General features: G+C 36.3%; 4 protein-coding genes across 4 annotated transcripts; 2 read left to right on the top strand and 2 right to left on the bottom strand.

The window, feature by feature from the left end:
• The first annotated feature begins 3,217 nt into the window (after window positions 1–3,217).
• LOC121241126 (histone H3.2) lies at window positions 3,218–3,909 on the top strand. Its single transcript, XM_041138744.1, has one exon. It carries the CDS (start codon window positions 3,304–3,306, stop codon window positions 3,712–3,714), a length of 411 nt encoding a protein of 136 aa, XP_040994678.1. The 5' UTR covers window positions 3,218–3,303; the 3' UTR covers window positions 3,715–3,909.
• Window positions 3,910–4,487: 578 nt separating this feature from the next.
• On the top strand, window positions 4,488–7,962 carry LOC121241125 (G2/mitotic-specific cyclin S13-7-like). Its single transcript, XM_041138743.1, has 9 exons — window positions 4,488–4,808; window positions 5,704–5,824; window positions 5,918–5,972; window positions 6,063–6,290; window positions 6,370–6,495; window positions 6,595–6,843; window positions 6,939–7,100; window positions 7,192–7,373; window positions 7,661–7,962. Exons 1-9 carry the CDS (start codon window positions 4,772–4,774, stop codon window positions 7,767–7,769), a joined length of 1,269 nt encoding a protein of 422 aa, XP_040994677.1. The 5' UTR covers window positions 4,488–4,771; the 3' UTR covers window positions 7,770–7,962.
• Window positions 7,963–9,339: 1,377 nt separating this feature from the next.
• On the bottom strand, window positions 9,340–23,388 carry LOC121241462. The gene is made up of 18 exons (XM_041139244.1): window positions 22,931–23,388; window positions 22,742–22,838; window positions 22,584–22,637; window positions 22,434–22,486; window positions 21,709–21,742; window positions 20,655–20,745; window positions 19,137–19,228; window positions 17,519–17,593; window positions 16,587–16,678; window positions 15,514–15,643; window positions 14,480–14,569; window positions 13,174–13,239; window positions 12,107–12,198; window positions 11,926–11,991; window positions 11,744–11,810; window positions 10,948–11,036; window positions 10,035–10,161; window positions 9,340–9,617 (listed from the first exon to the last, which is right to left on the bottom strand). The coding sequence occupies exons 1-18, from the start codon at window positions 22,990–22,992 to the stop codon at window positions 9,573–9,575; spliced, it is 1,422 nt and encodes a 473-aa protein (XP_040995178.1). The 5' UTR covers window positions 22,993–23,388; the 3' UTR covers window positions 9,340–9,572.
• A 123-nt stretch (window positions 23,389–23,511) lies between these two features.
• On the bottom strand, window positions 23,512–24,217 carry LOC121241463 (histone H3.2). Its single transcript, XM_041139245.1, has one exon. It carries the CDS (start codon window positions 24,132–24,134, stop codon window positions 23,724–23,726), a length of 411 nt encoding a protein of 136 aa, XP_040995179.1. The 5' UTR covers window positions 24,135–24,217; the 3' UTR covers window positions 23,512–23,723.
• Window positions 24,218–24,431: the final 214 nt, after the last annotated feature.

Raw genomic sequence — 24,431 nt, 5'->3', positions numbered from 1 at the left:
GAACTTTAATTTGATCATCGTACTGTATGAATTTTTTCCTTGAAAACAAAGAAAGACGAACATGTAAGGTCCGAAGAAAAGAAAAAAATAGGTACATGCCAAATAGGATGTACATTTGAGTAATATGAAGTAGTGTTTTAACTTTTAATTGATTGATCTCTGTAGTGTTGGCCTCCCAATTACATTCCGCATTCCAATTTTAACTTTTAACTGATTGATTTATGTAGTGTTGGCCTCCCAATTACATTCCACATTCCAACGTAAATGATTTATATTGTTGGTTAATGTTTTTGTATTGAGTAGTGCTACATGTACTTACTGTTTTATTTACAAGACTCATTTTATTAGTTTTCTTTTAAAATTCAAAATTTAAATTTCAAATTTCATGATTTTCAACATATCATTAACTGACATATGGAGAAGTAAGTTTTAAGTTTTTTTTAAGTACATTTAGTATTTTTCTTTTGTATTTTGGTTTTGGGGTCATAATTAGTCCCAAAACTGTTTGGATTGTATTTACGATATTTCTTTACCTTAAATGAGAGTGTTTTCAATAAAGTGTTCTAAAAAATGAAAAAAACATTCCACAGTCAAAAGTGGTGATCATCTTAAAGAAATATCATGATAAGATGTAAAGTCGTCCTAATCTAACAGCAAAAGGTCATATATATTATGATATGGGTAATATTGCTACTTGGCCCCCATTTGACAACCATATTTGCATCGCGACATGCTCATGATTTCTTCCTCTGCGCACCAACCATTGGAATACAAAGATAACAGGCACTTTTCTTCACAGCAATCGCATAAAAGCTGTACGCTTAAGGCATAAATCATTGGAATACAAAGGTAATTATGGGACTTTTGGGAGGAAGGATAAGGGCTCATTCAAACTCTTAATGTTCAAGTGCAACATGTGTTTAGAGAAGTTAATATGGTGGCAGATATTTTGGCAGAGGGAGGGGCCAAGGGATGTTCTTTGGATTTTCTTGGGGATAGTTTTGGACAGGGACGGTTTCATGGACTTCTACGTATTAATAAATGGGGCTTACATTATATTCGACGACGATAGTATTTTTTTTTTCTTTGGGTTGTACAAAATAGTGTTTGTTTTTATTTTGATGCTTGGGTTTGGAATAACCCTTAGATGTTCGGTTGTTATCATTGTTTTCTTCCATTATAGGTGAGGGTTTTAATAAAATTAAAAAAAAAAAAAAAAAGTAGGCATTTGAGTTTTTACAAAAATCCATCCCTCTTGGGCTAGCCCGCATAAGATCCTTTCGCCTCCCAAACCTGAAATGGAGGCTGAAGCTCCATGGCCCGTGTTTGAGAATGACTTCACTTCTAGGCCAGTTTCACGGTTCAACAGAAATCCTAGGCTTATGGACCCACTTCTATTACACTGGCCAAAGGAGACCCTTATCTTGGCACCATCAACGTTCATCGTCAATCCCAATGACCCCTATACCGACAATCCTTCGTTAGTGACAACAGCTCTAGCGAAGAAATGTACGCAAGCTTTTACAGAACACTTGGGGGAGGTTTATGACCTTGGGGGGCCACAGACTAAGTCGTTGACAATATCTAGACTGCCCCCAATCATTAAGGCAGAGAAGGCGACACGTTGGGTATCTAAGAAGTTCACGACAGAGAGGAATAGACTTGCTGCCAATCCAAAATCATCAATAGAGAGTACCAATAGAGTTGTTGAGGAGGCACGATATTTGAATAATTATTGTTGGTGTCATTTGGAACTATGTTGGGAACTATGTCAGGGGAAGATGTTGTCCCCTTGATATTTCTTCTTCCATTAAACAATATAGTTGGATCATCTTCGGATTAGGTTTTGCAAGAGGCTAATGAGATTCAGCATATATTATGAGAATCTCATGTGTAGGATGTGAAGACCAATTTAAAATACTATTCATTACGATTGAGGCGAGCTACTCGCGTAATACTAAATCAAGCTTTAAGAAAAGTAGGTAATTGAAGCGTCTTTTTCGTACAATCAACTATGACACTAAGGGCGATAGTTTGAGTCGAGGGCATAGAGGTTGTTTCTCATAGAGGGTGTTTCGAGTGAAGGTTGGGCTATGGGAAACATTGGGTTGGGGTTGGGGTTGGGGAGGTGGTGTTTTATAATTTGGACTTGATGTATTTTTGGTAGTTTTTCGATAGCTTTTTGGGATAGTAGGAACTCTCTAGTATGGATTAGAGATTTTTTTGTATACATCTCGTGTACTTAGTTTCTATTGATATATATATATATATATAATATTTTTACTTATAAAAAAAAAAAATCCATCTCCCTACTTTGGTAATTCTCAATAATGTGCTCAAATGTCCCTTTAGCAATTCTCGAAATGCAAAATCTTATCAAATTTGTTGGAATAAGTAGAGATTTATAAAGAGCAAAGAAATGAATTGCACAACTTATACGTCAAAATTACAAACAAAAATGTTAGATACAATTTTAATTTTAACAAAAACAAAACGAAATTAAACTTTGCTAATTTCAACCCATTACTTTTCTTGGAGCAAGTTTATTTATTTATTAAAATAAAATATACCAATGGTATTGCATAACACATTCTCGTTTATGCTTCGTTTAGTTACATAAATCATCTCATTTTATTTAATCATTACAATTTTATCAAATTCTAACATAAAATATAATAAATAATTTAATTTTTTCAAATCTTAAAATAAAAATTATATTCTAACAATATAATTATATTCAACTTTCATTTCATCTTATCTGTATAACCAAATAAGGATTTAGTAATTTTTTATTAAAAAATAAATTTGATAAAAGAACGAATTATAATTTTTTGAAATTTTGCTAGAACTTTGAAAATTAGAGTAATAAAAAACACTAGGCATTAAAAATAAGAAGGATAAATATTTTGTAAGGAATAATATTCAAAATTTTTGGTCAAATTGGCGGTAACTATGAAAGTTGAAACAACCCATCAATCAGATCTCACCGAAAGTTTTAAGAACTGAAACTAAAAGCTTATTGGGTGGTTTCGCACTGCCACGGATCGTGATCCGTGTCACACTCTTTAGGAGATCTAAGGCCGTCGATCACCCCACTTATCAACGGTCTACACTCACTCCTCCAAAAATTTGAAAAGAAGCGCACAAAATTTTTACAAGTTCCCTCCCGCGGCGTCAGTTTCCCTCCTCCTTTTCACACTATAAATACTCCCTTAAACCACAGTATTCTATCTACCACTGAGATTTTCTACACTTTCTCGAGAAAAAACAAACAATCCTTCAAAACTCTTTTACCATTTCCAAATGGCTCGTACCAAGCAGACGGCTCGCAAGTCTACTGGAGGGAAGGCTCCGAGGAAGCAGCTGGCGACCAAGGCTGCTCGGAAGTCGGCTCCGGCTACCGGAGGAGTGAAAAAGCCACACAGGTTCAGGCCCGGGACGGTGGCACTGAGGGAGATCAGGAAGTACCAGAAGAGCACGGAGCTTCTTATCCGGAAACTTCCGTTCCAGAGGCTGGTGAGAGAGATTGCCCAGGACTTCAAGACCGATCTCCGCTTCCAGAGCAGTGCCGTTTCGGCTCTACAGGAAGCGGCCGAGGCTTACTTAGTTGGGCTATTCGAGGACACCAACCTGTGCGCTATTCATGCCAAGAGGGTCACAATCATGCCCAAGGATATTCAGCTTGCTCGTAGGATTAGGGGCGAGAGGGCGTAGAGAAATTACTTGCATTTTAAGATTTTTAAATCTGGTTATCTGTTTCTCTTATCTAGATCTGTAAATCTGCGGATTTCTAATGGCTAATTAGAAATCTTTTCGCCTTTTGATGAATTTCGTTGGGTTTGTTTAGCTCTCTACGTGTTGCATTAATCAATCTAGTGCTAATTCAAGTAATTTGTATTTCTGATCAAACAAATTGGTGCGCTTTCTCTTTTCTGAATATTTATGCCTAATTTTGCTTTATATTTCGGCTGTTTTAAGTCGGAAAAGATCTCTGAATTTTTTTCTCACCGCTGGAAATACAATTAAATGCTACTCCTTCCATTGTGACAAGCACAAGAGGCCAATACTCGAAAACAAAAGTTGCGAGTTCAAAATAAATATTCTAGACTTTGATAGTATTTAATTTTTATGATTTTCAAGAAAGTTTTTTAAGCATATTTAATATTTTTCTTTTTATTTTTTAAACTATTTTTCAGTTTCTAGTTATTTATTTGTTTAATTGTTTTTTCACATAATGCATTGTTAATGGTTTTGATGGCAAAAGCATAAAAAGACTAATAATATCTTCAAATCTTGGAGTGTTTTTCAAAGCACGGTCTTAATTTGGGCTATCTACTGCATCATGAATTTTCATGGAATTAATACTAGCTATAAAATTTAGGTGGACAAGCCTTCATTAGACAATTCGAAAAAAAAAAGTAAATTCCATGAAAATAAATGATTTTTTTTTAAACTTTTTGGGGGGGCTTATTACTAAGTAAATTCAAAGCTATAAATTGGTACATTTTGAGGCTTTTACAATAAAATTTGTATATTTGAGATTCTTCTCGTAACCCTAATCCATTGGATGTTCTTCTGCGCCGTAGGATGCTCTTAGAAAATCCACCGGTCAGCTTTCAAATTAAAGAGAATATGACCGTTGAGGCTTATTGCGTCGATTCGGCGGCTTCCTTATTAGGCTTATGAGAAAGCAAGCAACTATGCACTAACAACTAATAAAGAGAAAGAGCAAAACCCAGATCAGTTTTTCAGACACAATCACCAAGAAGCGATGGAAGCTAGAGCCGATCTTCCGCAGAAACCCAGAGGTTTTGCCATTGCCTTTATATTAATAACCGATTTCATTTTTGGGCAAGTTCTACTCATTTCTTCTATGAAAATCATGTTGGTTTTCTTGATTGGTCTTGTTTGGACCCATATTAGCTTCGATTTCTTTCTGTCTTAAATTTATTCAATATTGAAATGGGTCTGGTTCTTATAAAACACTTCTTTATAAAGTTATGTGGGTTTACTTGGTTGGTTGTGTAACTTTTGAGTAACATAGATTTAGTTTTTCTGAAAGATCATTTTTATATATATTTGTGTGATTTTCAATCTGGGTTTATAAGGGTGTCTAATACGTCCTTTAAATGCTGGGTAACTGGAGCAAGAGTCTCTTTTTCAGACTTCTTTCATGTTGTTTGTTTCTTCAAGTTCATGGGTGACGGTGATTCATGCAGTCTTGGAACTGCGGTTCTCATCAGTAGATGATATTTTTTGGGTTTTGGGTCCTTCTAATATATCCGTCTCAACTGGTTCTGATCATCTGGGTAGGGTGATTAATTTGCATATGGATCTTCCACTTCTTTAATTATATTATTGAAATCCGGATGGAATGGTTTTTATGGGTACTTCTCTTTCTAGATATCTTATTCATTTATTCTATGATATTTGTGGGTGAACTTGGATTAGTTGTGTGGGCTCTGTCTGTATAGAAAAACTTCACAGTTCCTTTGCTTTGTGTAAATACATTTCGGAATTTGATTTCCAAGTTCCATTGTTTCAATCTACTTGTTTCACACTTCACGACGCTTTCTGGGGCTTTTTTTTTTTTTTTTTGGAAAAAATCTATTCATCCTTTTTTTTTTTTTTTTTTTTTTGTTTAATCTTGTTCGCACATCTCCAATGCATCCAGTTGAAATCCAAGATTTTCTTGTTTGTTAGGGGGAGGTAAGGTGAATAATCAGCAAGGACAAAGAAGGAATCGGAGAGTTCTTGGAGACATTGGTAATCTAGAGGTGTTTCCTATTGCGGATGGCAAGCAAATTTCGCGCCCCATTACAAGGTATATCTCTCTCTCTCTCAACCCCCAGCACAACCCCCCCCCCCCCCCCCCACACACAAACACACTCACATTGGGAGTTTTTTGCCCTTGCAGGAGTTTCCACGCACAACTATTGAAAAATGCACAAGCCGAAGCTGAGAAAAACGAGGTAGTGGACCTTGGCACTCATTTCAATATGAACGAATACTTAAAACTGGAAATGCACATACTCGATGCACTGAATCATGTATTATTGCAGAACCCAGTTGTACCAGATGATAAGGCAGCTATTCAAAGAAAGAGCGGCCCTAAAAAGGTTAAGGAAGCTCAAAAGCAGGCAATTGATAGGCCCAAACTTGAGACTAAAGTTGTGGTTAGTTTCGATGAAGATGAAAAGGTTAAACCTCTCAATGGAAGAAAGTCAAGAGAAAGGTCCTCAAGGAAGGAGATCAAGACTCTTACTTCAATCCTCACTGCTCGAAGCAAGGTAGATTGGCCGTTTGTCCTAGCATGTTTGAAAGTTTCTTGCCTTGTTTTAATAATGTACCATTCTTAATTTCCCTCAGGCTGCTTGTGGGGTTGTGCTTAAGCCAGAAAGTCTGATTGTGAATATCGATGCAGGAGATGTAAATAATGATTTGGCAGCAGTCGAATATGTAGATGACATCTACAAGTTTTACAAGCTCACAGAAGTACTTTTTCTACTAATGAAATCATCTCCTCCTTTTGATTTCATGCTCTCTCTCTCTCTCTCTCTATAATAATGATTTGAAGTTTTTATTTTTATCTAGGATGACAGTGGAGTGCACGATTACATGGACTCGCAGCCTGAAATCAATGTCAAGATGCGGGCTATTCTCATTGATTGGCTGATTGAGGTTCATAGAAGATTTGAACTCATGCCTGAAACCCTCTACCTCACCATAAATTTAATCGACCGGTACCTTTCCATGAAGATTGTATCAAGGAGAGACCTTCAACTGGTTGGCATAAGTTCCATGCTCTTAGCCTGCAAGTACGAAGAAAGTTACTGTCTACAGGTAGCTAGCAGTATTCTCTCATAATATGTTGGAATTGTCTTCCCACTGCTCATGTTTTAAAACTTCACTCTGATAGGTAGTTTTGGAATTTGCAGGTTTATAACCTGGTTTGCATATCAGACTATGCTTATACAAGTAATCAGATACTTGTCATGGAGAAATCAATTTTGGAGAATTTGGAGTGGTATTTGACAGTTCCTACACCGTATGTTTTTCTGGTTCGTTACATCAAAGCTTCTATTGCACCTGATCAGGAGGTACTGTTTTTTTTTTTGCAATTTCGTGAATTCCCCCCATTTAGTCTGGTTGAGTGGCAGACTAATTGCTGATGTTTTTCTACTGATGTAGATGGAGAATATGGTCTATTTTCTAGCTGAATTGGGTCTCATGAATTATCCAACAACCATTTTGTACTGCCCATCAATGATTGCCGCTGCAGCTGTCTATGCTGCACGTTGCACTCTCAACAAGAATCCTTTTTGGAATGAAACTTTGAAGCACTACTCAGGCTACTCTGCTGAGCAGATAACGTAAGTTCTCTTCTCTTCGTAATTCTTATCTGCAGGCTGCAGAATAAGTGCGCATATGGTATTAGCCAGAGCATGCTATTGTGCATGCCTGTTTGGAGATGAGGCATGTCTCCATGTATTTAATCATGGTGTGGAATATTACAGTTTAGAAGTCATTGCAGTACCTATGGAACCTGTATATACATTGTCTTGGTGTTTCTAGAAAGATTAATTTGAGCTTAGGCCAGGAAAAAGGGAAAATAATCAACAAATACAGATTTCAGTTGGTGTCGTTTGTTTTGTGACAGGGATTGTGCCAAACTCTTGGTTGGTTTTCACTCTACTGCTGCAGAAAGTAAGCTCAAGGAGGTATATAGGAAATACTCAAGTTCAGACAGGGGTTTCGTTGCTCTTTGAACTCCCCCCAAAAGTCTGCTGAACACATTGTTGTGAAGATATATTATCTTGTATTTTTTGTAACTTGGTTACTTGTTGTAGCCAAATCTACTACTTCTAGTGGGATTTTGTGTTAGAAGATCTCAATTCTTTTTTATTGTGTTCGATGATCTTGGACTCTCACTGTAATGCATTTAAGTCTAGATTCCCGTCATTTTCTTTCTTTCTTTGTTTTTTGGTTGAGTGGATTGATTGGGGTGCTCAGATTCAAAGCTGGAACTACCATTATAAACTGATAGGAACACAGACAAGTTTCCTTGCCAAGTGATTTGGTTATAATGTTTAAAATAATAATAATAATAATAATAATAATAATAATAATAATAATAAATTTTTAATTTTCATCTCAACTAATCTTATTTCAGCTTATTATCTAAACGGCATCTAAAGCTCTTTCCTCTTTACTAGGTGGCCCAAACCACCGCAAGGTGGCCTGCTGGCCGCTCAAAGTGTTATTAGGAGGCCACGGTAGAACCTGTATTTTCTTATTTTCTTATCAGTAGCTTTACCCTTTTTAATTTTTTTAATTTAATAATGTTTCCGTTCTTAAGATTTATAACTTCCTAATATATATTTTTTTCTTTTAAGTTTATTAATATTTATATTTTTAAAAATTAATTTTCTGAATTGCATAAAATTAAAAGCCCAAGTATTTAAATTGTCAAAATTGAAAACTTAAAATAACTTTTTTACAAATCGGAAAAAACCAGATTTTGCAACTAACCCTTGTAGAACTGTATGCAATACCCACAGATTTTGCCACTTTTTATTCATTTATTTTTTAGCTTTTCTTTTCGTACGTTTTTCTTATGAAAAACTCTATGGATCAGCATAGTTGTTGATCCCACTTGAGGTCGGAGAAACTTGAGAGAGGTCGGAGAGAGAGGCCGGAGAGAGAGATTGAGGGGAGAGAGAGGTTGAAGGTGATGGATCTGACATAAAGTTAAAAAAAAAAGACTGGAGTGTGTGGTAAAACAGTGACTGATCTATAACAAGACTCTTTTCTTATCTGTTCGGCTTATTTGAGCCTTGATTGAATGTTTTAACATGAGCCTTACTCGGACTCGGAAATGCTAGTCTTTCATAGCAGCAGACCAAATACAAGGTGCTGCCATTTGAATTCCTCAATTACAAGTGCTATATTCTATTGCACAGGCACATTTCTTAAAAAGCATAGTTCAGCAGATTTCAAACCCCGACAGCAAGTATGAATGATATGGCAACATATTCCTTAATGTCAATTGAGATAGCAGTACAAATTGAATAGTATCCTTGAAATATACTTTAATTATTTTAATTACTACCAAAGAATTACATTACATAGACATCAGAGATGAGATGGTCTGTGAATAATAATGAGATTTGTAAGTTAAAATTTGTGAATAATAGTGAATAGTAGTGAGATGAGTTGAGATTTCTCAATCCAAACCACCTCTTAAGTCTGTTCAATCTCATAATTCTGAAAATATATAGGAAAGCCAGAGAAGAGAAGTACAGCATACAGCACTCTGAGCAGGACCCTCGAATTGTCCTAATATCAACAACTTCAGCTGAAGGGCTCGAATCGCTTGATTGACAAAAGATTGATGGACAGCCTTCAAAGGCCATTTGATTGGACCAATGTTACATATTAGGAGTTCCAAATTTGATGGCTTCGGTGTTTGTTTCACAACTTATGGACATATTTACATGCTTGATTGAACGAGGATGTACAAGTTCTCCAGCCATATGGGTCCACTGCTTTAGCCAATTAATCTCTCCATCTTAAAATGATTGGTGCCTCTGGGAAATCATGAGCAGAGATGATTGCTGAAACCATTCATCCATCAAATTTCATATTCCGTTAATCAACGAGGAAAAGCAGACAAGACAAATTAATCAATATGAAAAATATTAACTGTATATTCAAAGCCACAAATAAATGGAACAATTTTCCTTCATTTTGCAGTTTGTATTCAGTTTGGTAAGAATAATGTTAGATACAAACTCAGGGTGTGCAAAAACATGAAAAGAAGCCATGTGGTTGCATGCATGTTTATACGAGTAAAATATGCTCATCCATATACATGCTTTAGTAATTGATGATATAGGATGATAAGAAAAGCAAAACCCAAAAAACAGTCCATGAATTGAAGGTCAAATAGATATTTTACTTCTACTTTTACGAAGTATTTTCACATTATGAATAACCAAAAGATTATTAAAGTAGGTAACTAGACTACAAACCTTTGTCCCAACTATAATGGTTCCATTGAGGGGGTGGGCAGCACATGCAGTAACGCCTTCGGACAAAGAGACAAACCTGTTTTGCTTATTTTGGTGGTTTACCCCAGGAATTCTCTCCATATTTTCACTTGAACAAGAAAAATGATTAATCAATAGTTTATAACACAGAGAAAAGGAGCAGGGGGAAAGTTCAGATATGCATGCGCACACACATACATGCAGTGCAAAAAAAGGGGTCTTCTCCCATGTATAGAAAACTCAACATGTAATTTTCTTCATCAAAGGAAATTCAGTTAATTTTCAATGACTTTGGCTAGCATTGCTAAAACTGCTCCTAAGAGATATTCATAACACATTGCATGGGAGAACCCACAGTTCTAACTTCGAACTCTTCTAGATTTCTGTTCCTGCATATTTGTGCTTCTTGTAGTTTTCATGCTTCAGATTTTCAGTGAACTCCAAGGGTAAAAGAGCTAGACAGAAGTATAGAGTTGCAAAAGCATTTCAGGAGGATAGCACCCTTCCACATCCCCCCCCACATTGCTAGCCAAAGTCATTGAAAATTCAAGGCAAGGAGAACCCACAGTTCTACCTTCGAACTCTTCTAGATTTCTGTTCCTGCATATTTGTGCTTCTTGTAGTTTTCATGCTTTAGATTTTCAGCGAACTCCAGGGGTAAAAGAGCTAGACAGAAGTATAGAGTTGCAAAAGCATTTCAGGAGGATAGCACCCTTCCCCCCCCAAACCCAAATCGACCAATATAAAGGACATATATTATCTAAATTACTTTATACTTTTATATTTGCTGTACTATCAGTTTCCCATGCTGGTAAATTTGGTCATAAAATCAGAACATAGCCCCTTTGAACGACAGGCCATCTTACAATGTTTACTATAGAGAGGAGTTTCTTACTTGTGGTCTACATGGCAGGGAGAACTTGGGTCTGGATAGAAATCCAAAAGATGAATACCTTTGTCAGATGTTGATCCAACCGCATAAAGCTGCATCAGAAGACATCAGCATAAAACTATACTTTCAGATTTGTTTAGATGGAGAAACATTTTCCCCATACAGCAATGACTATCACAACATAAGCACTACCATTCTTCATACATATACAGCTTGCTGACTTGGATTTGACAATTTTTTGCTTATCAATTGATTGAGCCAAGCTTAAAGCTTTGAATGCCAAAGAAGCCAAGTCTAATGCTTTGACTAAAGTAAGCCCTTGAAGATTAAAAATCATACGGTTCTAAACTAAACATAAGAAAAATTTACGAGTAAACAAAAATTTTTTATGCTTAGTGCCAATCATCATCAATGTTGAAGATTGACTTCTAGAAACAATATAGACATACAATAGTTGCTAAGCAAGACTGCACTAAGATCAACCCCAGCCCACACCCACATCTTCACCACCTGGGCCAAGGCTTGGGGCCAGTAAATGATTGCAGAAGCTGAGAACTAAAGTCCATTCAATTTTGCCTTGTTATATGGCTCCCTTATACTGCTGTATTGAATTGTATAATTTTTTACCACAACACGTCACTCTTTTCTTGGGTAATTATGAATCAAATGTTGCTATTTTAAAACTAAGTGCCCTGATAAGAAAAAAGGATATACAAAATTTTAAAGCCAGTGGATCAATAACCCTTAAAAGCTAATACTCATAAAACACCATAATAAGCCAATGTATGACAATCCTTACTGAAAATGTTGGCAGCCATGATGGTTTCCTCAAATACAACAAATCTGATGAAGTGCTGGAATCATTTCTAAACACCCCCCACCAATCAAGCAGAAACAAGCACAAAGTTAATTCATGGTATTTTCAAGGCTTTGGACATTAAAAAACAAGGTTCAATTTCAGAATTATTCAACTTCACTTACAGCCATGCAGGGGGAGGGCAATGAACATGTGTAACTTGGAAATTGTATATATTCAAAACACCTGACCTACAATGAGTAAATCCATGCTAATTATTGTCAAAATTTATCAATTCAACATGTCACAAAACTGAAGAATAGAAGATACAAAATGAACAAAAATTGGATTCATTTTCAAATCTACCAGCCGTCATCAAGATGGAATGCCAGTTGATATGGGCAAGATGGATCAAAATCAATGGAGTGTATTTCCTTTGAAATGATATGTGACTGTGCCTGCATGATACTGACAACATGTGATAAAGAGAGCATTTCCAAATAATGAAGAGTGATTAAGGGTAAACTATGAGTCTGCAAAAGTTGACCTTCATTCAGTACTAAAAAATTAATCAGAAGAGACCCTCCAAATAATTAACATTTCAATACATTTTCCCCATTAGGGAAACTGAAGCACCTTTTTTCTAATGGAAATAGTAGAGTTCGTAATTTCTTATCCTTGGGGTGCATTAATGGAAACCCATATACAGTAGATCCCTTAGAAAAAGTATTTCGCTTATGTTAAAATCTTCTGCCAAGTGCTGTTAAATTGTTTTTTGATAAGTGCGTGCTGTTAAATTGTTAATACATAGATATATAATCATCAAATATATAGTTCTGGTGGTGACATATGTTTTTATATTATTAAGAAATGATACAGAAAAGATACATTGAACTTTGATGATTACAGCTCATTCAGGAAAAGAACAACTTTGGTTCTCACATTCCATCTGTAACAATGTTTTTAACCGAATCAATGCACGTGTGTTCCAAATGCCTAAGGTAAATAGGAAGTGCAAACAAGTACTATGACATTTATGGGCATTCATAGCTTCATAAAGCTTTCTGGAGCATTGAAGCATCATATAAGAAAATGAGGACAAAAACTAAACTTTTTCTTTTATCAGAAGTAAAAACACAATTACAATGGGCAAGAGATTTTTTTATCAGTAAAACGGGTCAGATTTTTTTTATATAGGTAAAAATTTTTTTTTATTGAATCTAAGGAATTGGCCATATATTACAAAAATAAGAATACCAAATTCAATTTCCAAGGAATAAATGGTGTGCAATTCAAAGGCATCTTAAAATGAAAATCTATAGAAGGCCAATGTGCATGCCCTGTCATGTGGAAAAGAGAACTACTGGTGATATAAGTTTATTAATGATGGGTAGATAGTCAAATTGACATACATAATGATGACGTCATCATACCTTCAGAGGCTCAATTTTTTCTAGCATTGATGCTAGCTTCAATGATGTTAGAGGTGGATGACATACCTGAACGGCAATAAAATAGAAAATTATATACAAGGAGGATTCACAATACCATTAAGAAGCCATGTGCATGTTTGATTTAAGAGATTTTTCAAAAGTTTTTTAAAATTATTTCCCTCTGAATCCATACATCTTTTGAACTCCAAAAAAATTTTCATCTCTCAAAAGTTTCATCTAAATATTTGCTTTCGTTTTTTAGACATTCAGGAAAAAAAAAAAAAAAACAAACAAACAGAAACCAAAACAACTTTCACAAAACTCAAAACAAAACACATCTAGAAAACTTTTATCCTACAACATGTGTACTTGGGTTATGCCTATTCATATTATTATAATTTAACCATTTACTTATAAAAAAAAAAAACTTTTATCCTACAAAACACATCTCAAACATTTTTTATCCAAACAACTTTTCATTCTTGCTACCCACTTTCACAGAACCCAATGCAAAACAAACCTAAAATGCTTTTCCAAGAATTCTCAAAATAAGAAAATTTTACTTACTAAATATGTCCTATGTGATTTCACAAATTAGTAGATGGAAGAAAAATGTGTATTATAATGTGTTCTATCTTGTATTATTAGATGTAGCTGCAACTCAAATGACAGGTTGAAAAAGTTCCTGAAAAAGCACACACAAGTTTGTCCTACATAAGCACCTCAAAACAAAATATTCTGAGAAGAAACAATACAACAGAGCCAGAGATAAAATTGTTGATGCGGCCAAAACCAAAAAATTGTGATACCCCCACAGTGAAAGATAAGGGTGGGATCCACATCACTTAGGAATAAGAAGTTATTGCGCTTTGTAATGGTTCCAATGGAGCTCCAATTGTTTGACTAGTCCTTTTAAAGTGTATGCCCAAATCTTGGGCCTCTCTTGGGGCATTACTAATGGTATTAGACCCATTGTGTGTGTGTGTGTGTGTGTGTGTGGTGGGGGGGGGGGGGGGGGGGGGGGGGGGAATGACAAGTGATTAGGGTAGGTGGTGTGGGATCCCAACATTATTTGGGAATGAGAAGTTCTTGCTCTCTATAATGGTTCTAATGGTGCTAATTGTATAATTGACTAGTCCTTTGAAGAGTAGGCCCAAATGTAGCTTGGGCTCCATTGGGCTGTTACAAAAACTATCAATATTTTTTCTTGTTAAACAAGTAAATGCTCACTGCCATTTCACATGCTGATTCAAATTGTTGTAAAAATAAGCACCTCTAAAGAAAAATGAGAACCGAACTATTTTACCTCATTATGACTTTGAAAAGCTGCAGATCCTCTTCCTCCTCGAAGATCCCACATATAAATTATCCCATGCTTACCAGCCCCAAAAATGATCTACAGAATAAACAAACCAGTTATAACTAAGGTCCATAAGATTTAAAAACAAAATCTAGGTGAGCTTGGAGGGATAAAAACATGCAAATAGACACACTTATACATTTCTTGCTATAAACCATTAACTGAAGTTTGAATAAGGTGAGAAGTACTGACACCCCCCCTCTCTCAGAAGAAAAAGGCTGAGAATCTTTCATTTTCTTGGGACCATGAGAATTGTTACAAGTTTATATAGAGCAAGCAGCATAGGAATACATTCACGACTTTTTATTAATAGGATTGAACTTGAACCCTTACCCTTAACCCTTCATCCCTCACTTAAGGGGGGAGGAGATGCCATTTAGCCAAGAGCCAATTGGCTAATGAGTGCAGTCAACACTAACATTATCTTTAACCAGGAATAGAAATATATTTCTATCGAATATTCAAAAGATACTAATTATTCATGAATATAATGTGGGTTCAAGACATGCCGATCACTTGCGTAAACTACCAATTAAAACCAAAAAATGTACATAGCATGAAGAACATTCTGCATTTTCACTTTTTGCAAGAAGCCCTCTTTGCAGCTAGCCCTCCCTCAAGGCTCTTGTTCTCTAGTTCTAAGTGTAGAACTTTTCTAAGAAAGGTCCCAAAATATGATCACTGCACAGCACTGGAAAGCACCCTACCCTGAAATTATCTGACTGTAATTTCCCAAAGCTAAAGTGCCTTTCTCAACTCTCATGAACTGAATTCCAGGAGGAATTCTTGCATGCATACTCAGTTCTATTATATAGCTTATTGTATAATCAAATAAGTATGTACATCATGCAGAAAGAAGATAACATAGTTCAAGAATATATAATAACAGTGAGATTTTTTATCGATCACCTCAAAGGCACTATTATATCTTCTTCATAATACCTTAATAATGAACAACAAAGGGCGTTATGATCACCAACCTGATTTTCCACATTTAATTCAACACTATTAAGGGCACTATGGGAATTAGTCGTGAGTTCAAGACATGGAAGAGTACCCATTCTTCTGTCCCATACACTGATCACACCGTGTGTATCAGAAGCAAGTAACCTATTGAAAATGACCATAAAAATGTATATTATTAGAAAAACTGACTAAATCACTCAAGCAAGATTCCACTAAAAAGACATAAACAAAAGGATAACACTAAATAAATATTACATCTAAAATGTGAAAGATAAGGACCGCAATCTATTTTTCAAGCAAACTACAGCCTGGATCATGCTTCAAGTGTTAAGACCTCATCTTTAAATCAATTTGAAATCTCAACTCTCAAGGTTACAATTCTGGATCAAACCACACTCGCAATAAGATCTACTACTCACAATTAGATTGACTAAGGTCTATGAAACACCCCAAAATGCAAGGCCACAACCATGCAACAAATGGTGGTCAAAGGTCAAATTTTGTAAACTGTAGTATCCTTTTCCATCCATAATGCATCCAAATTTATAGATGAAAATAATTGTTGTTCTTTCAATTTTACTTGAGCTAGAAAATGCACGAGGATAAAGAACTTAGTACATGATTTCAGTTAAACGCAATAAAGCACATTGAAAAAAAGAAAAGTCACGTGCCTTTAGAGCATAATTCTGCCAAACCACACCATCATATGGCACCACAACAAGCATTTATCATACTCTAACAAGTGATTTTGCACAAATATGTTTTGTAAGGGAATAACATGATTTTAAGAAATTATTATTGATCCATACACTTCTTTTGAATTTCCCAGAGCAGTGTTCAGATATTATAGGATCTATGTTCTGGATTTGAAGATTGAATCACATAACTAGAAGACGCTGACCATTAATCCATCCAACTTGTAAATTCTTCACCCGGATTCAGGTGAACTCATATCCATGTAGATATTGAGTTCACAAAGAGAGATACGTCGGGTTAAACGTTTAGACCTAATGACTAAAATATCCTTTATTTAATATAAGTTAGTTCTCTCAGAAGTCTGCCAACAAAACTGCTCTATTTTACCAACCTTGAATCATCCATTGAAGTAAAAGCTAGATCAGATAGACCTTTATGAATGTCAGACCCATGAACAGTGACATTATGTCTTGTTCTTAATACCTGCATCAACAATGAACAGTGAACAAAAATTTTCATCATATACATTCAAAATGTAAGATGCCATACTAGAATTATGACCAAACACAGCACAAAACCACAATGCAGCCTTGACAATAAATATTTAAGGATACAACAAAGAAATGTAAGAACAGAAATTACTTTTCCCGTGAAGGATCCGTCCAATATGTGCAAAGAACCAGACTACCAAGACTCTAAGCAACAATGTTGCAAGTCCTGAAATTAAGTTGCCTACACAGTATTTGAGAAATTTTGCGTATGCATGCAGCGTGGAGTGTGCCGGGTCTACTACCTCCTACAAAAAGAAAAATATGGGCGGCACCAAACAGCACCTTGACAATAAATATTTAAGGATGCAACAAAGAAATGTCAGAACAGAGATTACTGGTCCCATGAAGGACACATAAAATAGTTGCAAAGAACCAGACTACCAAGACTCCAAGCAACAATGTTTCAAGTCATGGAATTAAGTCACCTACGCTGTATTTGAGAAATCTTGTGTATGTATGGAGTGTGGAGTGTGGGGTGTCTATTACCTTCTATAAAAAGAAATTTTTAGTGGATAATTACATGCTATAACTAATTAGCATAGAAGAAATCTACAATGGAGAAGGTTCCAAATGAAAAACATAGATAACGAGTACTTTTTTTATACAAGTAATTATTAATAAGAATGAGAATCTAGGCAAAACTCAAGTATACACGACATATACAAGAGATAGATAACAAGAACTTGAGAGCCTATTGAAGTTAATTAGAATGTATGCTTCCAAAGAGACTGTCGTGGTGACAACATAAATACGATGACAGAGAAAAACTTACTTCAACTGGATCAGAAGAGACATAACCGATGTCAAAAATAAGTACTTCATTACGTTTCACCGATGTGCAAGCAACCTAAAAAAGGGAAAAATGTATATATATAAGTTTAAAATTCCAGGAGGAAAACTAAGACACGAGAAAAGTACAACACAGTTAATCACCCAAAGAGCAGATGCATCTAATAACATGATTGATGCTTTACAAAGTAGGAACATGATAGAGATGTGTCTATTTGTTTCATTCCAAATAAGAACTTTCATTCAAAGCACAAACAACATGATGTTAAGGCAGACAAGCATGACTACTAGCTCTCTGAAAGTTAGAAACAAGCATAACATCAAGCTTACGTCCCATGAAATAGAAGTTCACATTCTATTTCCATGTCTTAGAGAGAATACAAAATAATTCAAGGATAATGCTTTGAGTGTTGATGAGTGACTAGCAAACCAAGAATGAGGAAGAAAGAGAATAGCTAATTTATGATAAATGATTGACCACTGAAAACTAAAATTAATCATGGGAAAGAACCAAACCAATCAACCATGTTTCAAACCCAACTCTTATAAAGATATTAAAGTAAAAGATTTTGGCATCTTTGGAAAATGAGAATTTCATTTACAAATTTCATGATAGCCTCTAAGTTGGTATCTAAAATTTCCATCCTCTTAATCGTAGTCGCATGCCTAACACTTGTTAAGGCTGAAAAGCTCCTAAAGACTAGAAAGAAAAGGTTGTATTAAATCATTAAGGAGCCAAACTTAAAGCATCAAGAAACATACAAAATCATCAGGGGATTGCAATCAAATGTTGGAGAAAGATGCATATGTTTGATCCCGATTAGTTCGAACAAGGATCCATGAGTCAACCCAATTTCACAGGGATTATAGCACTGTGCAGTTGAGATGGGTTGTCGAAAGTTAGAGATGCATCCATCCAATGAACAAAAGGAAATGAAGTCATAAAGTCACCATTTAGCTCTCTTCATAAGAGGATAGACTACATAAGAAAGAGAAACAGATCTCCATACTGCATTCGTTTACTTAGATATGATTTATATCAAAGAGATAAAAAAGCATCCATTAAAAGTTATAGTGACTCATTGAAAAGAAGATGAGACACCATTTCGACACCATTTCAAAAGCTAAGTTAGTAGCAGGTAAGCATTAAAATCACTAAGATTACTTATGGACTTCTTTACTTCCTCATTTAAACAATTGATACAAAAGTATAATATATTTGTCTACATGCGCAGATTTCCTTCAACAGGCATATTTCTTTTTTATTGGCACCAGGGGTCCTAGAACTTAAGTCCTGGCTAATCCCGGGGGTGCACAAGCCCTTGGCAAGGAGTTTCCCGCAAGTGCACCTTAGTTAATTCATGGGGAAGTACCCCCAATCCGATGGCCCCTAGAAATTGTTTGCGCCCAAGAAGATTCGACCTTCAACAGGCATATTACTGGCACTATCTTTGAGACTTGGCCTGCAATACTGCAACCTTCACCATTAATGCAAGCAGAAGGCACATTCTAGCATAACAGATCTGGTCTGTAATGTATCAACCATGATGCATCAATATCTGAATGAATTCAAGAAAGTGGAAGCAAAGTGGAATCCATACCTCATCTTGGTTGGCACGATTCCACCGGACAACATCAAGTTGTTGGCTTAAAGAAATGTGCATTAAATGCTTACTTTCATCTTCCTTTGAGCCTACCAACATTTTTTTTTTTGAATGACATAAATAGTAAACGTAAAATGAGTTTGTTCTTCAATTACACTACAAAGATATTTCAATCAAAACTTGTGATGTGAAAAGAGAGTTTCCAAGATTTTGTGAGGGCATAGGCTAACTCAAAATTATTGTGCAAGTATAACTCTAGGATTCAAGTCGGATAGCAGATTGAAATATAGAGAGAGGATTTAAAGGTCAGAACGCAAAAGTTCTATGCACTAAGCACTTCTGTTGCCACAAGTTTCAGAATAATATCATGTTATACTATGCAATTACTTAAAAAAGGAACAGAATAACGTGGATATCAGACTGGGTCTTAGCTGAATTGGCAATGAATACAAACACCATTTAAAAAAATGACATCTAAGGAGATTTATTAGACACCAAAGCATAAGGGATACAGAAGTGACTGCAGTACCATGCAACATGCATAAGATTTGCTACTCTTACTAAATTCATTTGGGATGTGAATTTCTTAAGCCTACTATTGGAACATATATGAACTGCCAATTGATCAGAGTCTAGGAAGTAACCCTTGGTAAGACAACTGTCTTACAATGGGTTGTCATGTATCCAAATATCAAATCCATCAAATATAGCTAGCTATCCTTGACATAAACCCTCTAAGGCTCTGATCAATTAGCAGTTCATATATGTTCCAATAGTAGGGAGAAAAAAGTGGGTTTATGCCAAGGATAGCTAGCTATATATGATGGATTTGATATTTGGATACATGGCAACCCTTGGTAAGACAATTGATCTAATAGTCATATGATAGAAAACCAGACAATTTCTGAAGAAGATGGCAAAGAAGAATATAGACCATCAAGCATGATTTCTCTGGAATTTTAAATAAATTTAGCAGCATTATTCCAGTTCATCCTGCCTTTTAGAAAAAATAGTGGCAAGGTGAAGAACATGGACAATTTGAAGGATACGAATATGATTTTATCTTCATAAAGCATATCCTTCCACTGTTGCATAGACACTGGAAAGTGATGTTGCTTGCTAAGTTAGACACATCGAATGGTATTTTCATTTTCAGTTCTTGGGGCAGCATATGTGTCTGTAAATACCCAGCATTATGTCTTGCAGAAGGAAACAAGGGCCCACAACGAAGTCACAGCATACATATGCACCTTCAGAGCATGAGAAATAAAAGGCAGAATTGTGCCACATGTAAACAAAGGTATATTTAAGAACACTTCATAATGTACATGCAAGTTTTGACTGTCCATACAATGCCTTCTAACAATTGTCACTGGAGTTTAGTGTAAGAACATGTGTGCAACTCGTTAAATAATTGACGGAAAATCTATCCAAAACCTGAATAAGCCTACATTTTAAATCAGATGTGTGCCAAGAGAGAGAAGCAGTACAAGAAGTTGTATTGTAGGAACTTACTTGGCAATGATTCATTACTCTGGCAATAAAGAGCTTCGAAATCATGTACTGCTAGGCACCCAGATCTTGAAACTGATGCCAGATATATACCCTGGAAGAAAGATAGTAGAGATCAATAGGAGAAATACCCAAGCTTGAACAAGTGAAGTAAATAGTAAAAATAACAAGACAAGACAACCTAGAACTATAACAGAATGACAAATAGAAGTCTTCGTGGGATTTGACCTCAAAGCATTATCTACATAATTACTCACAAGTTCCTGAAATGCACTGACAGATACTAAACCTAGAAGACAAAACAAACAAACCAAAAATACTACTACTTTTGAAAGTATTTTAGCTTTATTCTCAACAAAGAAAACATACAAATTTTGGAGATGAATCTTTTAGGACTATAAAACTTTGTTGATTAGATAAATTAACATAAGCATATATGAAACTTGGTGATAATAGAAAAACAGAATAGAGAATAGGAAACCGTCTTTTCATGAAATTCAAGCCCTAAAGCTTGTGAATTGAAACATACAAGTTTTGTTCAATCTAACAAGTTCTTCACTTGAATGGTTTAGGAGCCTCATTGTGATATCTAGAATAGATTGGAGTGGATTATGAAAGCATGCACAACTTCCCACGCTTGACGTGTCAAGTTACAATTGTGCTATATTAGTGATTATATTGAGCCCTGATTATGAGTAGTTCTTTTGCTGTATCACAAAGATTTGGTGAGTGAATTCCCCGGTCATGATAAAATGGTATCAGAAACATCTTAGTAATATCATGTTGAAAGGACAATGTACACTAGCAGAGCCTAATGAAAGAGTTAAGATTATGCCCCAAGGTCTTTTTTCATTCATCTTAAGGGATCTAGTCATTAGGATCATTCCATGTGGTTTTTTTATTCATCTTAAGCATTAAATATTAACCGAGTGTTCACATTGAGCCTTATTGATAATTGAGGATGTACATTAAAACTTTTTGTACTCTTGGGTGCACATTGCAAAATATATGGTAGTTGGTGGTTATGAAGTGATTACAAATGTGGTTCAACATTCACCTTGTTGTCAAACTCCATTGCAGAGATGCCTTGCCTGAAAAAGAACCACCCCATGTAAAGACAATAAAAAATGGTACCAGATAAGCAGCAGAAAGTTTTTTTCTTGGGAGGGGGGGGGGGGGGGGGGGGGGGGGGGGGGGGGGGGGGGGTTGTTTGCGGGGGCAAAAGACATGTCCAAACATCGATATACCATCTGACAAGAAACTGGAAAGTTGCTCAACTAAATGGCAAATGGCAGATTGCAAGGGTAGGAGAAGGAACTTGCTACTATAAGACATGAAGCAATGGGTGAGCATTCTCCATCAACAAAGCTGTTTGGGCATGTAATGGATACCATGACTTCAGTTTAAAAATCGAAAACATCTCATACAACATATAACATTATCAGTCAATTATTGTCCATCCTTGTCCATCTCAAAAAGCAAAATTATTATCACTTTACAACCACAAGAGTAGCAGCATGTTGTGTACACCAAAGCACGTAAAAAATACAACCTTTTTGCTATCCGTATAAACAGGACCAAGGGGTTGGTAGCTCTGAAACTAACAAAATTTCATGCAGACACTTTGCTTCCTTTGCAAGCATTCTAAGCACGGTACATAAGTGGTAAGTGCACGCATTCATTCACAAAATTGGTCGAATTGAGATTAAAAAAAAAAAACACATTCTACATAAAGTGAAGATTGTATTTGAAAAAGTAAATAGCGTAACTGTAGAAACTAACTTTCTAATTGGCATCTGCCCTGCGAATCTTGCGCCATTGTCAATCATATTTTTCTGTACAACAGAAGCAAAACAATTTCAAGCACCAACAAAACTGCTGCTCAATCAACGATAAAAAGGAAAACCAAAAAACTGAGCTGCTTTCCCTTACATGCGTTTGACAGGGCACGCTGTCGATGTGATACAAATGCGGAAACGCACCAATCTTTTCTCCATAACAAGAGCATAAAAAAATTCTGAGCTATTTTATACACCAACAGTTTAAACAAACCAAACCAACAAAAATTGGCAATGAAGTAATGGCCAAACCTCGTAGTAAGATTGCTTGAGCAAGCTGGAGATCTCGTGGCGATACTTTGGCTCGAACCGGCCGTTCAATTCGATGGCGCATCGATTCCATTGTAGCCTTTGAATTTTTTTCCATTAAAAAAAAGACTACATATTCAAATTAAAAACAAAAACAAAGAAAGAAGAAAAAAGAGTTGAGAATAGTTGTACCGTCGAAGAGGTTTAGGGTTTTGGGGTGAGGAAGGCTTGAGAGGGAGCAAGTACTTGTCCATGAAGCGGAGAGACTTTTCGGGATTCGGCGTACGGATAGAGTTTCGGCCGAGTTGAAGTTGGGGGAAAAAGAGTCTTTTAAAGGTTAGGGAACCAATTGACCACGGGCTGAATTTATATTTGTTTCCCTTTTTTTTTCCCGCCACTTCGTCTCGCTCACTAAATTGCGTGGGGTGCGTACCTCGCGCGCCGAACTCGGATGGCCCACGCGAACTTCAAACTTTAAGCTTTTTACATATGCATGTTGTTTGACATGCAAGTGATTGAATTCTCTCTGCTATCCTTTCTTCGTATAGTGTGGGAAGATGACATGGGCGTACGAAATATGCCTAGAACAATTAAAATTAAAAATTCCCAACAGGAAAAACTCGCCAGGGTTCTAAAGATGCACGCAAAATCGAGTGGAAAATGGGCAGCTTCTAATTTCGCCGGACCCTTTTAGAAGCATGTTTTCGCTGAAGCTAATGCATCAGAATCATTCAGAAAGACCAAACCATATAGATCTAAACCATATATAAAACAAAACAAAAATAACATTCGATTTCCAGAGATTCGAATCCAAACCAGTTACACATATCCGGAGATAGATGGTCAAGGAGGAAATGGATTACATATAATTACATTGATCTAGAGATAATAAACTTGGATAAGAAAGACAACGCTGGAAAACCAGATCTACTGCTAAAGCTTCTTTTCCCCGCTAATTATAAGCCGAACAATTATCAATCCCAAATTAAGCCCTCTCGCCCCTAATCCTACGAGCAAGCTGGATATCCTTGGGCATGATGGTGACCCTCTTGGCGTGAATTGCGCACAGATTGGTATCCTCGAACAGTCCCACAAGGTAGGCCTCGGCCGCCTCCTGTAGAGCCGAGACGGCGCTGCTCTGGAAGCGCAGATCGGTCTTGAAGTCCTGAGCGATCTCTCTAACCAGCCTCTGGAACGGGAGCTTTCGGATCAGCAATTCGGTGCTTTTCTGATACTTCCTGATCTCTCTCAGAGCCACCGTTCCGGGCCTAAACCTATGTGGCTTCTTGACTCCTCCTGTGGCCGGAGCCGACTTCCGAGCCGCCTTAGTGGCTAGCTGCTTCCTTGGAGCCTTTCCTCCAGTCGACTTCCGTGCAGTCTGCTTGGTACGCGCCATTCGGAGATGGTAGGAAAGGTTACGCAGCGTCGAAGATTCTAATTTGTTACACGAGAATTTGGTGGGAAACTATCATGCGTCTTAGGGGTACTTATAGTGTAGTACAGTGGGAGGGACAGGGAAGCGGGAATTTCAGAAATTTCCGTGTTTGTTCGAAACGTTTAAAAGAAGACCAATCGACCGTTGATTAAAGGGACAATGGACGGCCGAGAACCTTTGAATCAGTGTCACGCGGATCACGATCCGTGGCAATATAAATCAGCTAGGAGCCTGGGCTTTGGTTTATTTAGGTTACAT

Source organism: Juglans microcarpa x Juglans regia, chromosome 7S (genome assembly GCF_004785595.1).
Source record: "Juglans microcarpa x Juglans regia isolate MS1-56 chromosome 7S, Jm3101_v1.0, whole genome shotgun sequence".
Taxonomy (NCBI): Eukaryota; Viridiplantae; Streptophyta; class Magnoliopsida; order Fagales; family Juglandaceae; genus Juglans; species Juglans microcarpa x Juglans regia.
The sequence above is the reverse complement of the archived record's forward strand: the minus strand, read 5'-3'. Positions and strand labels throughout refer to the sequence as shown.